The sequence below is a fragment of the Bos javanicus genome, chromosome X (assembly GCF_032452875.1).
Source record: "Bos javanicus breed banteng chromosome X, ARS-OSU_banteng_1.0, whole genome shotgun sequence".
Taxonomy (NCBI): Eukaryota; Metazoa; Chordata; class Mammalia; order Artiodactyla; family Bovidae; genus Bos; species Bos javanicus.
This window is the reverse complement of record NC_083897.1, coordinates 143,099,770-143,118,666: the sequence shown is the minus strand read 5'-3', so window position 1 is coordinate 143,118,666 and position 18,897 is coordinate 143,099,770. Positions and strand designations below refer to the sequence as shown.

The window sequence follows — 18,897 nt, the reverse complement described above, 5'->3', positions numbered from 1 at the left end:
AAAAACATTTTGTAACTGTGTAAGGGGATGGATGCTACCAAGATGTACTAGAATCTTTTTTGTTTCTCTGTTTTGCTTTATATACACATGTAGAATGACGTATGTTGTAAACCAGAAACAAAGATAATTTTGTGGTCACTTACATCTCAGCAAAACATAAAAATTTTAAAAGAAAGATTGCCACTGGGGGCTAGATGAAACCAGAGAAGCTATAGCTTTTCCCATGACCAAAGAAACAAACCAGAGTCAGACTTTTATCTTAAAAGATACAAAGTTTTATTAAACAAACCTGGAATCAATGGTATCATTCCATAAATTAGACAGCAGTAAAATCTTCCCAGGGTGTGTGTGTGTGTGTGTGTATGTATACACACACATACATACACAAATCACAGTGATTTTTCATTGTGCAAGGAATGGAGAGGTGTAGAAACAGGCTTTTTTATTTTTCTTTCTTTTTTAAACCACGAGAAGCTGAGACGATCAGGGCCGGGCTCCCAGTATGACTCGAGCAGGAAGGTGGCACACCAGCCCTGGATGCTTCATCCCTTGAGAAAGAAGGAATTTCCGACCGCCCTGTAGAGCCGGAGAAAGCATCTCAGGGAGCCAGGAAAGGCGGCTGGTGAGCAGAAACGCTTCTGATCCCAGTTGCACAACACCACACGTGCCGTGAGTTTTATTTAAATAACACAGGAGTCCACCATGGAACAGCAAAGAGAATATCAACACAGAAGGTCTCCAGACACAATAACTTAGAGGGAACGGTTCCAGAATATTTCCTTTTTGATTATCAAGGATTGCATGTGTGGTGGTGACCACACGGGGTCAGCAGGAACAAGCTCGGTATGAAAACATGATGCTTGGTGGAAGCATCGGCCCACCACTCGACCTCCACCAAGACACAGACACACACACACACACAGACTCAAATATATTAATTAAGACAATCGTACACGTGCTTTTTCTCTTTGTTCTTGGTGAGTCAGCAATGCCCACGCGAGTTAAACCGATTAGTCAGAAACAGATAAGAAACAGCATACAAGATGTTTCAGGAGGTTTAGAACACATGCCAGGCAGATGGACCACCGGAAAAAAAAAGAACATGGGCATCTCACTTCAAATCTCCACTGGGAGCGATCAAGAGACTTGCATGATGCTGTCAATTTGTGATGCAAAATCAGAGGACTGGGGACAAAAAGAAAAATTTCCAATCTTTCCAGCACCTGAAGCTACGGCGAGGATTCTGTTGTTACGACGGGGAGCGAGTGCAGTCTGCAGGGTTCACCCAGGTGGGGTGGCCCTCGGTGCCTGCAGAGCAGGGCATCAGGGTCCTGCATGAACAGGATGGAGCCAAATCTCACAGCTAACAGTGGTTTCCCATCGAGAGGCAACGTGGGTCGTAGGCAGAAACGGCGAACGCAAGTCGAATGACTCAACTGCATGGGGCTGCCGGTGACTCGGATGGGTGGCAGGCTGGTCCTCAAATGCAGATGCAGAGAAGGAAACCAAACGTCACCGGAGATGGTGAAAAACAGGTGATGTCAGACCTGCCCGAGGAGCAAGAATGGGAGGAGTTTTAAAGTATCATGATGGTGTGACGTGCGTGCCGGTTATCGGGGTTTTTTCCTTTGCGTATTTTGACAAATCGACAGCAGAAATCATGGGTTTTTTTTTTTTTCTTCCCATTGCTGGCCAATGATACAGGTCTGCTGAGCAGGATATCCCAACGGCCACGACCACGAACAATATGCCGTTATGACCGGCTAGCATTTTATCTCCTTGAGAGTTTTACAGATGGCTCTCAAACCAGGCTGGCTTTATTCTTCCCTGAGGAAAACAAGACCCACCCCGATCCACCTCTTGAAATCAATGCATTTCCTAAAGACTTTACAAGATATTTTTGGGGGGAGGGTGGGTGGAATAAGGACCATTTTTAAAGTCTTCACTGAATTTGTGACATTGCTTCTGTTTCGTATTTTTGGCTTTCTGACAGTAAGGTTTGTGGCATCTCAGCTCCGCCAACCAGGGGTTAAACTCACATCACCTCCCCACCAACTCTTGAAGGTGAAGTCTTAACCACTAGGCCACCAGGGCGGGGGGTGGTGGGGGAGTCCCGAGACTTTTTAGAGTATTGTCACTTAAGGAGATATTGCCGACTTGTCAAACGGCAGCAAACAAAAAACAGATCTCTCCTTTTCCGGTTCGGAATGTTGTCACGGCGGCCGTGAACTGTCTTCTAAACCTTGCACACTCTGAGTACTTTGGATCCGAGACTCGAACAACACAGAATGCCTCCAGGCAGTGCACGCTTTTCTGGTTGCATGCGGTGAGCCATCCATGTGTTCAAGACTCATTTTGATCGCGCCCAGCACTGCATGACGTCAGACCATTTAATCTACGGCCCAGCCACCAGCACATAATGCGTTCAATAAGTAAACGCGTGGCAGGGGTGTGAAAGGTGAGGTAAAGCCCGCCTGGCAGTGTTGGAATTCCTCTTCCTTCACAATGTGCTTTGCATGGCTGATGGTCAACGACCATGCTCTTATAAAGAAGCGAGCCATCCGTGGTATTTGAACCTTTGTTTTCCCTGCATACATCTTCAAAATTAAGGCAACACATGTGCGTCCTTGTGCTGTTTTCATCTCAGAAATTACTAGAGAGGAAGAACGAAGCCAAAAAAATATGCATCAGGATCAACATGTGTATTTACAATTTTTTGTATTGTGTTCAAGAAAGGTGTTTCATTTATTTCGTGTTTTCTCAAGCATAAGGCTCCAAAGAATACTCATTTATTTTTATAGTCAGAGGACACAGGACTGAATGCGTTTCCCCGTGGAGGCTGTATCTCTGCACAGGTTCGCGCTGCTCATTTAACCTTCTAACATTCAGTGATGTAACAGTTCAGAAACGGCATGATAAAACTTTAGTCCCAGTTGGCTCACCGTTTAATCCAAAGAGCATGTGGTGATTGAAAAGTTACAGACTCAAAATAACAGTTCTCTGGGAACGTTTATCCAAGTGCACCCTTTGAAAGTAAATTTTTAATGAGCTGCCCATTGTAAGGTCCGTTTTAGTTAATCCTGGACTCACTCTCACCTACGGAATGGACCGCTCTTTGAAGATGAGGTCATTTATGAGAAGGGGGTGATTTAGTGCCTTCAGCTCGAAGCTTTTATAGGTGTCATTTTTCTTCACATCTCCTTCAAGCACACACAGCCCTTGTCTTCTGATCCAGGAGTTGCTGTTGTTGTTCAGCTGCTCAGTTGTGTCTTTCTGTGACCCACAGACTGCAGCACGCCAGGCCTCCCTGTCCATCACCAACTCTCAGAGCTTGCTCAAACTCATATCCATTGAGTCGGTGATGCCATCCAACCATTTCATCCTCTGTCGTCCCCTTCTCCTCCCGCCTTCAATCTTTCCCAGCATCAGGGTCTTTTCCAATGAGTCTGCTCTTCACATCAGGTGGCCAAAGGATTGGAGCTTCACCTTCAGCATCAGTCCTTCCAATGAACACCTAGGAAATCCTTTAGATTGGACTGGTTGGATCTCCTTTAGAATGGACTGGTTGGATCTCCTTTAGAATGGACTGGTTGGATCTCCTTGCAGTCCAAGGGACTCTCAAGAGTCTTCTCCAACACCACAGTTCAAAAGTACCCATTCTTCAGGGTGCAAATGGTCAAATGTGATAAATACATGTATGTCCTTTGACATTTGTGCTATGTTTAAAAAAAAAAAAAACCGGATACTTTTCCCAAACATCAGCTCTCCACATCCCTAGATGTGCCTGCAGAAGCGGGGGAAGCAAAAGCTGGGAAAGACACACTCTTCTGGCCCAGCACAGGAAGGAAACAGTGTCGGCAGCAAAGAACTCACCAGGTGACCCAAGAATACCTGAGTTGCAGAGACCTGAGAAGAGTTGAAAGCTGAGGGCGCACCCAAGCCTTTCTAGCAACATATCCCGAGGACACACTGCCTGGAGCCCTGAGGTCCAAGGAGCTGAACCTTTCTGGGCTGGAAAAGGGACGATGAAGGGCTTGGGGGGAGGGAGGGGCCTGGGAGGTCTACTGACTGATCCCCCGCAGCCACTGAAGGCTCTAGAACCCACTGCTTAAATGCACAGACCTGCGCCGGGCAAGGGCATGTGGTTGGACCCTACGACTGGATTTTACACAACGGGTTTGAGCCACTCTGGCCTTTCCAGCTGAGTCCCGTTTAGCTTTTTTCCCACAGCAAAGGTTAGAATCAGAAAGCAGAAGGGAAAGAGGGTAAAGAAGGCAGTGAAGGAGGATGCCCAGCACCTCTGACCACGTCCTGCTTCTGGGAAGATGCAAACTTCAACAGCAACACTTGCGCACGGCCACACGCTCGACACCTGGCTTTCGGGATCGACAGGGTTCACGGTCCTCACCCAACCCTCGGACCCAAAGGGAAAGCAAAGCTCAGCCCAGGCTTGTCCGGCACAGGCCCAGCAGGTCTGTGAAACCAGAAGCATAGCGAACACTGCTGAAGAGAAATAAAACCAAGCAGAAACAAGGAGGGTTCAAACGGTTCCATCGTGCCCCTTCCGTTCCTTGCTTTTCCCAAAACCAAAGGGGGAAAGAAAATCATGTGCGTTAAGTTCCTCGAGCCAATGCTGAAAAAAGACTCTTCTGTATTGGGAGATGCAATTTTGGTCTAGGGATTGAACCTGGAATACGAATAGCTAGCCATCTCCCTACAGAGTCTGAAATTTTTTTTAATGCCACAGACAAAATACCTTGAGAAAAGCATTTGCGGTGAGCGGCTAGTCTTGGACTAAAATTCAAACTCACATCTCCTTCCTTTGCCTTCTGGTTTCAAGACCTCAGGCTACCAGACACAAAGCATTAAAAATCCTGCATACAGACTGTCATAGGATATACCCATAAAATGCATAGAAGATGATAAAAAATGCATATATCATAACTTTTAAAATGTTGTCCAGCAAGAGAACAGATTCATTAAAAAAAAAAAAAGAAAAATCTGAAACATAAATATAATCTCTGGAAAGTAGGAACATGTACATCACAATTTCTGTGCTCCAAGCATACCGCCTTTTTTTTATACACAGACACGAGCAAACGTACAGACACACACACCATTTGTGGTTATATCTGAACAAGTTGAGATTAAACTTAAAAAGTCAAGTCTATGAGGGAAAAAAAAAAAAAACGAAACCCAAGATATTCCAGCAGGAACACACAAGGCTAGAAAGAAGAAAACCTGCAACCAAACGAATGTTCAAAGTGTCCTACTGTGCAGCCGATTTCCAGTAGATTAAATAATTCCAGGGCCACGAAGGTCAACAGCTCTGCAGTCTCTTTACACACATCCAGGTGTATACACACGAGGAAGCATCCTTACTCCAAGAAGAAGACAGTTGCCTCCTTGGGTCGGCGTGGGGGCCACTGTGTATCCCAGGCAGGCTCAGATCACCCTGTGTCTGGCTTGAAATAAAACAGAGGATTCGGTTACTTTTCTAAATGTTTATTCTTTTTTATCTTTTGCTTGCGCTGTGTGGCACACGAGATCTTAGTTCCCCAAGCAAGGATTGAACCTGCGTCATTGGAAGCATGGACTCTTAGCCGCGGACTGCAGGGAAGTCTGGGTTTTGTTAAGTTTTCAAAACACCTGGGCACCATTTGTCATCTTAATAGTAACAACAACAACCGCAGCAAAAAAGAAGCCCAAGATTCCTTTCACACTCTTATTGCAAAGACCCACAAGCCTGAATTCTGTGGAGTGAGAATGCCGCATAAAGTACATTGAAAGATTCATTTAAGAGGTGGTGGGTTCTCCATGTTCCATAGAACTAGCCCAACCTCGTCCACAATTTGAAGAGATTTAGCCCAGAAGCAAGAGTGGGTCCCCGTTTCCTGGTACTCTGCCATAGGACCTCACCATCAGACAAAACATTTTACGATGAAGAAAAAACTGCAGGGTCCAGATCCGCAATCTAACTCTGCTTCTGTTTTGGAAAACAGTTCAATCCACAAGGACCCACCGTATAGCACAGGGAACCCTGCTCACTACTCTCTCATAACCGATATGGGAAAAGAATTTGAAAAAGAAGAAATACACGTATATGAAAAAATATATATACATATAAGAAATTTAAAAATAAACAGAATTCAACTGATACCCGGCTTGCCGGGTGACTCAGATGGTAAGGAACCCGCCTGCCAATTCAGGAGACCCGGGTTCCATTCCCTGGGTTGGGAAGGTTCCCCTGGGGAAGGGCAGGGCAACCCACTCCAGTATTCTCGCCTGGAGAATCCCATGCACAGAGGAGCCTGGAGGGCTACAGTCCACGGGGTCACACAGAGTCAGACACGACGCAGCGACTAACACTTTCACTTTCGTATACTTTCAAGTGATATCATGAATGCATGACATAAAGGGTGCCTTGATATGTCAAAAATCAATACATAAAATAAAGATATACCTTCCAGGCGGGGAGTCCAGAGCTCAGAAATTCTTGAAGACATCCAGCTCTTTCTGTGACACCGGCGGGGCAGAAGTCCAGTCGTTCTCAGGATAGGCTTCGAAGTTGGAGGTATCGTCCTCACTGCACAGCTTGGGGATAATTGGGGGCTGAGGAACCAGCAGAGATACAGCGCCGTGGTTACAGAGGAACAGTGTTCACCAGTAATCTTACCTTCAGCCACGCTTCAGCTTTCCCGCAATTTGCAGATACTGTGTTTTTTTAATAAATGAAAGCTTTGCAGAAACCTTGCCAGTCTGCACCAGGAAGTTGTTACATTCAGGCAAGCCCAGTTTTATCACACTTTTAACACTGTATTTGTTCTCTTTTTTTTTTTTAAATCAAAGCTTTGCAGAAACCTTGGATGGAGCAAGTCTGTATCAGGAAGTTATTACATTCAGGTACACCTAGTTTTGTTACACTATTCAGATAACTATGTTTTGTTTTGTTGATAAATCAAAGCTTTGCAGAAACGTTGCAGGGAGCAAGTCTGCACCAGGAAATTGTTACATTCAGGCACGCCTAGTTTTATTGCAGTTTACAGCTCAGTTGGTAAAGAATCCGCCTGCAATCCAGTTCCATTCCTGGGTTGGGAAGAACCCGTGGAGAAAGCATAGGTTATCCACTCTAGTGTTCTTGGGATTCCCTGGTGGCTCACACTGTAAAGAATCTGCCTGCAATGCAGGAGACCTGGGTTCCATCCCTAGGTTGGGAAGATCCCCTGGAGGAGAGCATGGCAACTCACCCCAGTATTCTCTCGTGGAGAATCCCCACGGACAGAGGAGCCTGGTGGGCTGCATCCATGGGACTGCAAAGAGTCGGACACAACGACTCAGTGACTTAAGCGCACACACTGTACATACCCTTTTTTTGTTGTTTTTTTATGTAATCAAAGTTTTGCAGAAACCCTGCACGGAGCAAGTCTGACCCAGGAAGTCGTTCCACTTAGGCATGCCTCAACCAGTCCATTCTGAAGGAGATCAGCCCTGGGATTTCTTTGGAAGGAATGATGCTGAAGCGGAAACTCCAGTACTTTGGCCACCTCATGCAAAGAGTTGACTCATTGGAAAAGACCCTGAAGCTGGGAGGGATTGGGGCAGGAGGAGAAGGGGAGGACAGAGGATGAGATGGCTGGATGGCATCACCGACTCGATGGATGTGAGTCTGAGTGAACTCCAGGAGTTGGTGATGGACAGGGAGGCCTGGCGTGCTGCGATTCATGGGGTCTTGAAGAGTCGGACACGACTGAGCGACTGAACTGAACTGAACATTTAATTACACTTTGTACATACGGTGTTTTTTGCAAGTTGAAGCTTTGCAGAAACTGTACATCGAGCAAATCTATCTGCATCCTGACTCCAACGACACCACCAGACTTCTTGCTCTGTGTCACCTTCTGATAATTCTCACATTTCAAACTTTATGATTATACTTGTTGGGTTGATCTGGGACCACTGATCTTTGATGTAACCACTGACATTGGTATGTTTTGTTTTGTAATTTTTCAATTAAGGTATAGATGTTCTTGAAGACTCTCTGCCACACCATGGACTGCAGCATGCCAGGCTCCTCTGTCCATGGGATTCTCCAGGCGAGAACACTGGAGTGGTTAACCAGTCCCTTCTCCAGGGGAATCTTCCTGACCCAGGGATCGAACCGGGGTGCCTGTATCACAGGTCTCTTTACCAACTGAGCCACCGGGGAAGCCCGACTCTTCAGCTCAGGTCTTCCCTCTCAACACTGTGAACTTCACTTATTCATGATCTGAATCACTTCATTAGGTACTCATCCTAAGGAACCAAGCCACAGACTCAGAGCCCGAGTCTGTGTCTGAATCACTTCATTAGGCACTCATCCTAAGGAACCGAGCCACAGACTCAGGGCCCGCGTCTGTGTTCAGGACAGCTTGCGGCTGCTCCGGTTGCGAGCCGGCAGACTGGACGAACGGCCGTACCTTCAGCTTCCTTTCGGGGACTGCGCCCCAGTCCACGACCCGGAACCATCGGTGCTGTTTGACGTCCTCGGCTCCGTTCTGCAAAAAGGAACAGCCGTCGTCAGCGCAGAGAAGGCCGGCAGGACAGGAAAGTGCGTAGCCCAGAGAAGCTCTGGATGATTCCACATAGAGAGAAACAGTGATTCGCTCTGACTCGAGCCTTGGTCCCCAGACAAACCACCAAGGAAGGCATGTGAGCATCATTATATGCTTTTGCTCATTATAGGAAGAAATGCAGTCGTGGTGTTCAGGCTTCCCTGGTGGCTCAGGGGTAAAAGAACCTGCCCGCCCAGGCAGGACACGTGGGTTCCATCCCTGGGTCGGGGAAGAGCCCCTGCAGGAGGGCATGGCAACCCACTCCAGTGTTCCTGCCTGGAGAATCCCATGGACAGAGGAGCCTGGTGGCCTATACTCCATGGGGTTGCAGAGGGTCGGACACGACTCAGTGACCTAATAGCAACAATACGCTGTTCACGCGTATCCTGCTCTGCACCACAAAGACCAAAGGGTGATTATGGTTCAGGCCCTCCCCACATAAAGCGGTATTTTCACCTTGACAATTTCCTGCAGCTGAAGCTTTCCTCATTGTGTGTGTGTGTGAGTGTGTCAGTCGCTCAGTCATGCCCAACTCTTTGCGACCCTATGCACTGTAGCCCCGCCAGGCTCTTCTGTCCATGGGGATTGTCCAGGCAAGAAGACTGGAGTGGGTTGCCATTTCCTTCTTCAGGGGGTCTGCCCAACCTAGGGATAGAACCCGGATCTCCTGCATTGCAGGCAGGAAGCTTTACCACCTGAGCTACTCTTACAAACGTATAAAAGGAGGTTCACAAAATGATGTCATTTGCTCACTTTGGGCCAGAGATTAAGTCATGTGACTACGATGCAACTCGAGGATGTCACACTTGAGACGTGGGTTTTGCTTTTTTTTAAAGACTTTGCAGCGAGTGGGATTTTAATTCCCCAAGCCGGGGTAAGAACCGCGTCGCCTGCAGTGGAAGCCTGGCCTCTTAAGCACTGGGCCGCCAGGGAAGTCGGAAACTTCACAGAAGTGGTAGCTACACGTTACTGGTTCTTTTGGAAGGAACGAACCTGTTCTTTAAAACTGTGGTGATGAGTTCATCATTTTGCAAACATATCGAAAGCCACCCAACTGTCGGATTCAAAGGACTAAACTGCATGGCGTGTGAATGACGAGAGGGAGGTTCAGGGGGAGGGGACATGGGTATCCCTATGGTGGATTCGGGCTGATTCGTGGCAGAAACCAACATAATATCGTAAAGCAATTATCCATCAATGAAAATTTTAAAAATATTCAGAAACAAAAAAAAAATACGTAAGTAAATAAAGAAAGCGACTATTAGTTAACTTATAGATCACTGCTGAGTCACTGACTTCTTTGGAGAGACAAGGAGACTCAATTCTGGGTGAATCAAATCTGAAGTTTGGCCAATGAAACGGTAAGACTGTTGTGCCATTGTTGACACGTCTGAAGTCAGATGAGAGGCATTTAAACTGAGTACCACTTAATGCGTGCCAAGACACTCAGCCGTGCCCGACTCTGCGACCCCTGTGGACTGTAGCCCTCCAGGCTCCTCTGTCCAGGGGGATTCTCCAGGCAAGAACACTGGAGTGGGTTGCCTTTCCCTTCTCCAGGGGATCTTCCCAACCCAGCGACTGAACTGAGGTCTCCCACATTGCAGGCGGATTCTTTTACCAGCTGAGCCACCAGGGAAGCCCAAGAACACTGGAGCGGGTTGCCATGCCCTCCTCCAGGGGATCTTCCCGACCCAGGGATCGAACTCCAGTCTCTTATGTCCCCTGCACTGGCGGGCGGGCTTTTTACCACGAACCTCACGTGGGAAGCCGCTACCGTTCCACACACAGGGATACAAACACTCACCTTCATATTTCCCAGTCTCCTTGTTCTGTCGGTAACAAGCAGTTTCCTGATGAGGTCTCTGTTTGGGCCGGGGGTGGGGCAAGGAGACAGAAACCAGACATGTTGATATAGACCCACGCAAACACAGCAGGTCAACAGCAATAAAACCCACACCACGCGACAAGGACACCCGCCCCGTGGTTCAGTCTTCACGATGACTGAGCGTCTTCTAGCCTTTCTCACCACTTTTGAGTGCTAAGTCACTCCAGTCCTGTCTGACTCTCTTCGACCCCATGGACTGCAGCCCGCCGGGCTCCTCCGTCCATAGGATTCTCCAGGCAAGAATACTGGAGTGGGTTGCCCTCCTCCGGGGGAATCTTCCCCGACCCAAAGATGGAACCTGCGTGTCTTATGTCTCCTGAATTGGCAGGCGGGTTCTTCACAACTAGCTTCACCTGGGAAGGCCCTTTCTCACCATTATCTGTTTCTAAATAACCTAAACAATTTACGCGATGCAGAGTTGCAACCCAGCTAAGGCGCAGAGGTTGGTCAGATCATCGTAGAGATGAACAGCCTTTGAACATGAGCAGAAGAAACCCTGTCTGCCCTGGGGATGTCTGACCTTCATTTCAAATACACCAGCCAGGCCAACCCCAGCCAACTACACTACGTGTGATTCTATCAAAATCAGTCATCACGCTTTGCCCGGTGGGTCTGCTTATCTGTGGGATTCTTGTCTGGACTCCTTGCCTTCCCAGAAGCAAGGCAAGTATTTTTGTGTGTGCTGGGTCACTGAGATTTCCCTTCTAAATAGCAGACGGTATCAGAATACTGACTCACTGGACATCAACCCTGAATATTCATCAGAAGGACGGATGCTGAAGCTCCAAGACTTTGACCACCTGATGCAAAGAAGTGACTCATTAGAAAAGACCCCGACGCTGGGAAAGATTGAAGGTGGGAGGAGAAGGGGACGACAGAGGATGAGATGGTTGGATGGCATCACTGACTCGATGCACATGAGTTTGAGTAAGCTCTGGGAGATGGTGATGGACAGGGAAGCCTGGCGTGCTGCAGTCCAGGGGGTCGCAAAGAGTCAGACATGACTGAGCGACTGAACAACAATAAAAAAATCACAACCCAGAAAGAGAGAGAAGTCTGCGTTCACACAGCAGAGGAGGACTCGACACAATTACGTCAAAGCGTGTTTCAAGAAATCATTTCCTTTTATTTCCCACTTAAAAATTTTATTTAAGTAACATAATCGCTCACAGTACTTACACATTATACAAGGGCTTCCCCGGTGGCTCAGCAGTATAGAATCTGCTTGCCAACGCAGGAGATGAAGGAGACCCTGGTTTGATCCCTGGGTCGGGAAGACCCCCTGGAGGAGGGCATGGCAACCCACTCCAGTATTCTCGCCTGGAGAATCCCACGGACAGAGGAGCCTGGTGGGCTACAGTCCATGGGGTCGCTGAGAGTCAGACACAATTGCAGCAACTTAGCATGCAAAGTCATCGATGCCCACACCACCCACCAAACTAGCTGGGAAGAACAAGGGCCTTCTTCTCGAATAACAAAGCTGCTTCCTTATTCAATATGATCACAAACAGCCTTTATTCACTGATGATAAATACACCACTATCTCAAAAGATGTAAAATACGGCTGCAAGTCACAAAGAGGTGAAGTGTCATCCCAGCAGAGTCATGAAAAGCTTTCCCCTTTTTGAGGGGACAAGATGACCCAGCCAAAGAGCATCAGCTCAGCTCAGAGGAACAAACCAGGATGGGACCCAGCTGGGCAGGACGCCTGCACTTGGGGGTTTGCCACGGGCTTTAGAAATAAACACCTCCGATGACCAGAGAAGACAGCTGACTTACTTGACACTGAACTCCAGGTGTCTGGGGAAGTCTATCTTGCCAGCAAGAATCTTCTGATAGATGCCAAAGGCGTTGTCATCGAAAAACGGAGGAAACCTGTTAGAAAGATAAACACGTCTATTTTTAGTGGCCAGTGTGGGGGGAAAAAAAAAAAACCACCCCCAGGCTTTATAAGGATGGCTTCCTTCCGCCTGCCATGGGCAGAAGAGAATTTTATTTTGCGGAGTGCGCTTTCTCCTCTCACCCTGGAGTCACGGATGACTCAGGACCAGCTATGGAAGCACGGTTCCAAGAAGCCAAGCATCAAGCACTTTGTCCCAACTACAGAGGACGGGCAAGTCTAGAAAAGGCCATGACCACGAGGCTATGTGACCAGCTAGACAACACACAGCCACTTGTGTGTTGTCTAGTCTCTGAGTCGTGTCCCACCCCCCCGCCCCAGTCTCTGAGTCTTTGTGACCCCATGGACTGTAGCCCCACCAGGCTCCTCTGTCCATGGGATCCTCCAAGGCCCGAATACCGGAGTGGGTTGCCATTTCCTCCTCCAGGGGAATCTTTCCAAACCCCGGGATCCAACCTGCGTCTCCTATCTTGGCTGGCAAGTTCTTCACCCCTGAGAGCACCTGAGAAGCCCATTATGGTCTCAGAACTACAACTAACCCGGCCAGCTGAACTTCTAGAGTAACCAGCTTCCATGGATCGTGAACCTGCCGCGGCCAAGAGACGCCCAGCCGTCGGCGAGTGTGAACGCCTTGGAGTGAATAAACCCCCGAGTCGGCCCTCCGCCCCTGAGCCAGAAGCCGGTTCCAACAGCAGCCGGGGGTTCGTATCCCTGCCTTGGGCGGTGGCCGTGAATGAGGCTACGCGCGGGACGGTTTCCATTCAGAAACGGGCCCGGGAGAAAACGCGTCATACATTCCTCCACGGCTCCCGGAGAACACGGCATACGGAGCCCCGAGGAAGCTGGCGTGAGACGCCGCCGTCACGGGAAAGGTATGCCAGCGGTGGCTTTAACGAGCGGAAAAAAGTCATCCCGAGGCAGCGCTCACAGATGGAGCCTGAGAGAAAAACCAGACGGAGCGCGCATCCGAGACGTCGGAGTGCGGAAAGCGGCCAAAGACGGCGCCCGGATCTCACGTCTGTGTTAGCCGCTCAGTCGTGTCCGACTCTTTGCCACCCCATGGACTATATATACACTCCGCTATATATACAGTCCACGGGATTCCCCAGGCCGAGAATACTGGCGTGGGTAGCCTTTCCCCTCTCTAGGGGAATCTTCCCAACCCAGGCATCAAACCCAGGTCTCCCTCATTGCAGGCGGATTCTTTACCAACTGACCAATAGGGAAGCCCGCCCAGATTTGAAAGTTATCTTCAAGTGTCTATCTTTAATTCAATGGAAACCTTCGAATAATTTATTTATTGGCCGCATGGAACAGGATACGGGGTATTCCTTCCCTGACCAGGGACAGAAGGCACATTGCTCTCAGTGGAAGCTCAGAGTCTTAACCACTGGACTTCCAGGGAAGCCTCCCTCCTTCTAAGCCTTTTTTTTTTTCTTTATTTGACTAATTTAACTAAAGAATGACCAACCTAGACAGCATGTTAAAAAGCAGAGGCATTACTTTGCCAACAAAGGTCCATCTAGTCAAGGCTATGGTTTTTCCAGTAGTCATGTATGGATGTGAGAGTTGGACTATAAAGAAAGCTGAGCGCCGAAGAATTGATGCTTTTGAACTGTGGTGTTGGAGAAGACTCTTGAGAGTCCCTTGGACTGCAAGGAGATCCAACCAGTCCATTCTAAAGGAGATCAGCCCTGAATAATTGGAAGGACTGATGCTGAAGCTGAAACTCCAATCCTTTGGCCACCTGATGCGAAGAACTGACTCATTGGAACAGACCCTGATGCTGGGAAAGATTGAGGGCAGGAGGAAAGGGGACGACAGAGGATGAGATGGTTGGATGGCATCACTGACTTGATGGGCATGAGTTTGAGCAAGCTCCAGGAGTCAGTGATGGACAGGAAAGCCTGGTGTGCTGCACCATGTGTCGGATACCACTGAGCGACTGAACTGGAGGATAATTACTTGACAATATGGCGATGGTTTTAATAAAACAGGTAGTGAGTGCCGTTCACGCACGTGGGCACGACTTCCACCTTGACATCAGCCGTGGTGAGCTGTAGACAGAAGGGACCACCTGTACTGCCCCACGAAGGCAAGCTCAAGAATGTCATCTTAGAAAATGCATGGCCGGGAACTTTTATGGCAGTCCAGTGGTTGAGAATCCGCCTTACAACACGGACGGCGCCAGTTCCATCTCTGGTCGAGGAACTAAGACCCTGGAGCAAGTGAGCCCGATGTGCTGGATCCACGGAGTCCAAGCTACATAACCAGACTGTCTGCAGGCCGCCGTGAAAGAGCTGGCAGGCTACAACCGACAACCAACCCCCAACTCAGCCAAAGAAGTGTTCTTTTTAAAAAATGCACATCAGGGCCTCCCCCGGTGGGTCAGTGGTAGACAATCCGCCTGCCAATGCAGGAGACACGGGTTCAGTCCCTGACCCGGGAAGATCCCACATGCCTCAGAGTATCTAACCCGTGCCCACCCGCCACAAAATACATATATATGCCAATTTTGCAATTTTTTTTTTCCCTCCATCACCTATCCGTGATCTTTTTTTTATAGACATCTTTGACCTACCTCAATGTTCCTGGTGGCTAAGAAGGTAAAGAATCCGCCTGTCAATGCAGAAGACCCGGGTTTGAACCCTGGGTCAGGAAGATCCCCTGCAGAAGGGCATGGCAACCCACTCCAGAATTCTTGCCTGGAGAATCCTGTGGACAGAGGAGCCTTGCAGGCTGCGGTCCATGGGGTCGCAGAGTCAGACACGACTGAAGGTATACTTAGCAAACAGATAGCACACATCCTATTACGATACTCCCAGGATCAGTTCAGTTCAGTTGCTCAGTCGTGTCTGACCACTGGGATACAGTGTATTAAAATAATAGACTTCTAATAATCATCTTTACATAATAACTGCAATAATCATTCTAATATATCCTATATTGTATTCTAATTCTACTCTCTTGTATTTTAATTTAATTTCTACTGTAGTATATTTAAATACACTATAGAATATGTAGGTTCCCCCAGTAAAAGAACATAGCTGCTCAGTCGTGTCCTACGCTTTCTGACCCGGTGGACTGCAACCTGCCAGGCTGCTCTGTCCATGGGATCCTCCAGGCAAGAACACTGGAGTGGGTCGGCATGCCTTCCTCCAGGGGATCTTCCCGACCCAGGGATCCAACCCAGGTCTCCTGCATTGCAAGTGGATTCTTTACTGTCTGAGCCACCAGGGAAGCCCCATATGTCCTAATAATATGCCATTATCTTCCAACAACATATCTTCCAATCGTATACTATATTGCAGCGTTATCTCTGCTACATTATTCCATATTCTTATATTCCGTGAAATTACATATTTCCCCCCGTAATAATACAGACAAAAAAAAAACCAGAAGACACAGGAAGTCCATTCTAGCAAAACGTCTTACGGGCAGCGGGATTCAATTCTCAGGCAACGCTACCCTCTGCTGGTCAGAAATGCTCAGGAAGGAACACAGCCACCCGTGGCTGGGACATGTTTGGAGCACTGATCAAACACAGGCGCAGAAACATGCACGCTTCTTGCATTTCTTTTTACATCTTGCATTTCTGATACCGCAGGGAATGCATTTCAGTCTTGTGTTTCTGACCGGGAGTTCCTGGGCTGGGGTGCACGGGAAGGGATTTTTTTTTTTTTTTTTTTTGGTCTATGGGATTGACTACAGAGGGCAGAGAGACAGAGAGAACAGAAGAAGGGCAAGTGGACGGGGGAGGGGCAGGTGGGGGTGGGGAGGAGTCCTGGGCGGACACCGCCACCCCTCCCCTGCCTGCCGGCCAAGCACAGCACCCAACAGAAGAGCCCTGTGAGCACAGGACGGCCAGGAAGCAGCGGGTCCACGGACGGCTACGGGGAGGACGCTTGCTGTCTGCCCAGTGTGGGGAAACCTGGTGTGCGTGCGTGCTCAGTCATATCCGACTCTTCTGCGACCCTGTGGACTGTAGCCCGCCAGGCTCCCCTGTCTGTGGGATTCTCCAGGTGAGGACACTGGAGTGGGCTGCCATTCCCCTTCTTCAGGGGAATCTTCCCGACCCAGGGACCGAACCCGCCTCTTTCCGCTCCTGCATTGCAGACAGATTCTTTACCGCCGCACGGAATTCCTAGCAACACCTCACGAAAATGCCAGACTTAAGTAGTTAATCACGCTGATACAGGGTGCATCTCTCTGGAATCTGGACCGGGGAGGTAAATGGAATTCCAAACATTCCCAGGCACGTCTGGGGTTTTCAGGAAAGAACGCACTCTTTCATTTCTGTAGCGCTGTTCCTTCCAAATGTCCGAAAGAGCATTTCTTTATCCAACATGCCCGCTACCCAGCTCGGGGTTCCCTGGTGGCTCAGATGGCAAAGAATTTGCCTGCAATGCAGGAGACTGGGTTCCACCCCTGGGTCGGGAAAATCCCCTAGGGGAGGGCATGGCAACCCACTCCAGTATTCTTGTCTGGGACAACTCCATGGACACAGAAGCCCGGTAGGCTACAGTCCACGGGGTCGCAAAGAGTTGGACACGACTCAATCACTAACATATACACCCAGCTCTGGGAATCAGTCCGGAGTGATCGGTGTGTGATGAATCGTATATTCTTGGCAGACAGGGACACTCAGAGACAAAAGATCTCAAGAGACACACCCTGCTGGTCCTCCAAGCTCCTGCTGTTTCTTCTTTTGAAAGCAAGCCGAATGGTCAGTTCATACCATCATCACTCACAGTGGGAAACTTTCGAAGACTCCACTCCAAGTATGTCCATCCCCTGACAATCCCTGCACCAAATCCTGGGGGCTGCGCAGCCTGGGGAACTGTGGGAGACCCCACTCCAAGCATGTCCATCCCGACCCCCCGCACCAAATCCTGGGGGCTGCGCACCCTGGGAACTGTGGGAGACCCCACTCCAAGCGTGTGCATCCCTGACCCCCTGCACCAAATCCTAGGGGCTGAGCACCCCAGAGCAAGCGAACAGGACAGGGAGCTGCAGGCATCTTCCTCACAGAAGCGGTACTCACCCTGAGAGCATCTCGAATATCAGGATGCCAAGTGCCCACCAGTCCACCGCTCGGCCGTGGCCCTTGCTCTGAATGACCTCAGGGGCCAGGTACTCGGGGGTCCCGCAGAGGGTCCACGTCCTGTGGGAAGAAAAGAAGGAGGTGGGGTCCACAGAACTCAGCTGTCATTGGCCGATGCATGCACCTCAGGAGCGGGGAGGCTACATCACTGAATTAATCTACGTGGAGCCTTAGACCACAACCCCATAGATAAACACGGCGATGCTGTCCTCTGTGATGCTGCTCCTTTTATAGACACTTTTTTTTCAATTTAAGGTTTTTAACTTTTACTCCGTATTAGCATATAGCCGACGAACGATGTTATGATGGTTTCAGGAGGACACCGAAGGACTCAGCCACGCATACACATGTACCCATTCTCCCTAACCCTAACCCTCCACCCAGGCTGCCACGCGACACTGAGCAGAGTTCCCTGTGCTGTCCAGCAGGTCCTTGCTGGTTCTCCATGTTAAATACAGCAGTGTGTCCATGTCCAGCCCAGACTCCCTGACTACCCCTTCCCCCATCCTTCCCCCTGGGAACCATAAGCTTATTACAGAGTACTGAGCAGAGTCCCCTGTGCTGGACAGCAGGTCCTTGTCTTTATCCTACCCCATACATAAAGACAATAACCTTGTCTCCCCTGAGTTTCTTCCTTTTATGATCATGACGAAATGATGAAAGTCACTCAGTCACGTCCAATTCTTTGCAACCCCATGGACTGTGGCCCACCAGGCTCCTCTGGGATTCTCCAAGTAAGGATTCTTGGAGTAATTCTTCTCCAAGGAAGATTCTCTAAGTAAGAATACCAGAGCGGGTTGCCATTTCCTCCTCCAGGGGATCTTCCTGACCCAGGGATCGAACCTGAGTCTCCTGCATGGCAGCTAGATTCTTTACAGTCTGAGCCACCAGGGAAGCCCTGCTGCCTTTTATAAACACTAATTAAGCAAAACAGACTCGAAGTTAACAGTCCCGTTATCACGGCCGTATGTTGTTCTTGGTGTTTCTCTTCGCTGCTCAGAAGCAAAACCCCCACAGTCCTGTTTTCCAATAAAACGTTATGAAAACAGATTCAAGCCACTGACTCGTGAAGCCCGCTGTACCTGGGAGTGACTATCAGGAACCCATATGTCTGCTTTATAAATAAATGAACTGGTTCTCTTCTCTCAGAGGAAAAGCAAAACATCAGTGAAACATCTTTTCTGCCGTCTCTGCAAAAGGTCTGAAGTGTGTGCTGAGCTTTTGTGGGTTCACTGACACGTTAGTGTCAGCAGCGGCATTTAAACTCTTGAGGTTGAGGGGCTCTGGGATGTCTGGGGTAGAAACAGGGCTGAGAACTTTGGAATGGATTTTCTCCCCCAGATGAGCTGAGACCTGCAAAAAGTTAGCTTTTGGCCCCACCTAGAGGACAGCCAGGAAAAGACCCTGATGCTGGGAA

The 18,897-nt window shown here is 48.9% G+C and overlaps 1 protein-coding gene across 4 annotated transcripts in view; it reads right to left on the bottom strand.

Moving 5' to 3' along the window:
• Positions 1 to 252: 252 nt before the first annotated feature.
• PRKX (protein kinase cAMP-dependent X-linked catalytic subunit) overlaps positions 253 to 18,897 on the bottom strand; it is a 60,175-nt gene continuing 41,530 nt past the window's right edge. For 2 of the 4 annotated variants that reach the window (XM_061408232.1, XM_061408235.1), the window contains 6 exons: positions 17,421 to 17,540; positions 12,256 to 12,351; positions 10,396 to 10,453; positions 8,457 to 8,534; positions 6,464 to 6,612; positions 253 to 5,465 (listed from right to left, as the gene is read on the bottom strand). In XM_061408232.1, the coding sequence (XP_061264216.1) occupies positions 6,487 to 6,612; positions 8,457 to 8,534; positions 10,396 to 10,453; positions 12,256 to 12,351; positions 17,421 to 17,540 (478 nt within the window). In that variant the 3' untranslated portion in view covers positions 253 to 5,465; positions 6,464 to 6,486. The remainder of the gene's footprint in view (positions 5,466 to 6,463; positions 6,613 to 8,456; positions 8,535 to 10,395; positions 10,454 to 12,255; positions 12,352 to 17,420; positions 17,541 to 18,897) is intronic. The other 2 variants (XM_061408233.1, XM_061408234.1) reach the window with 2 other exon arrangements.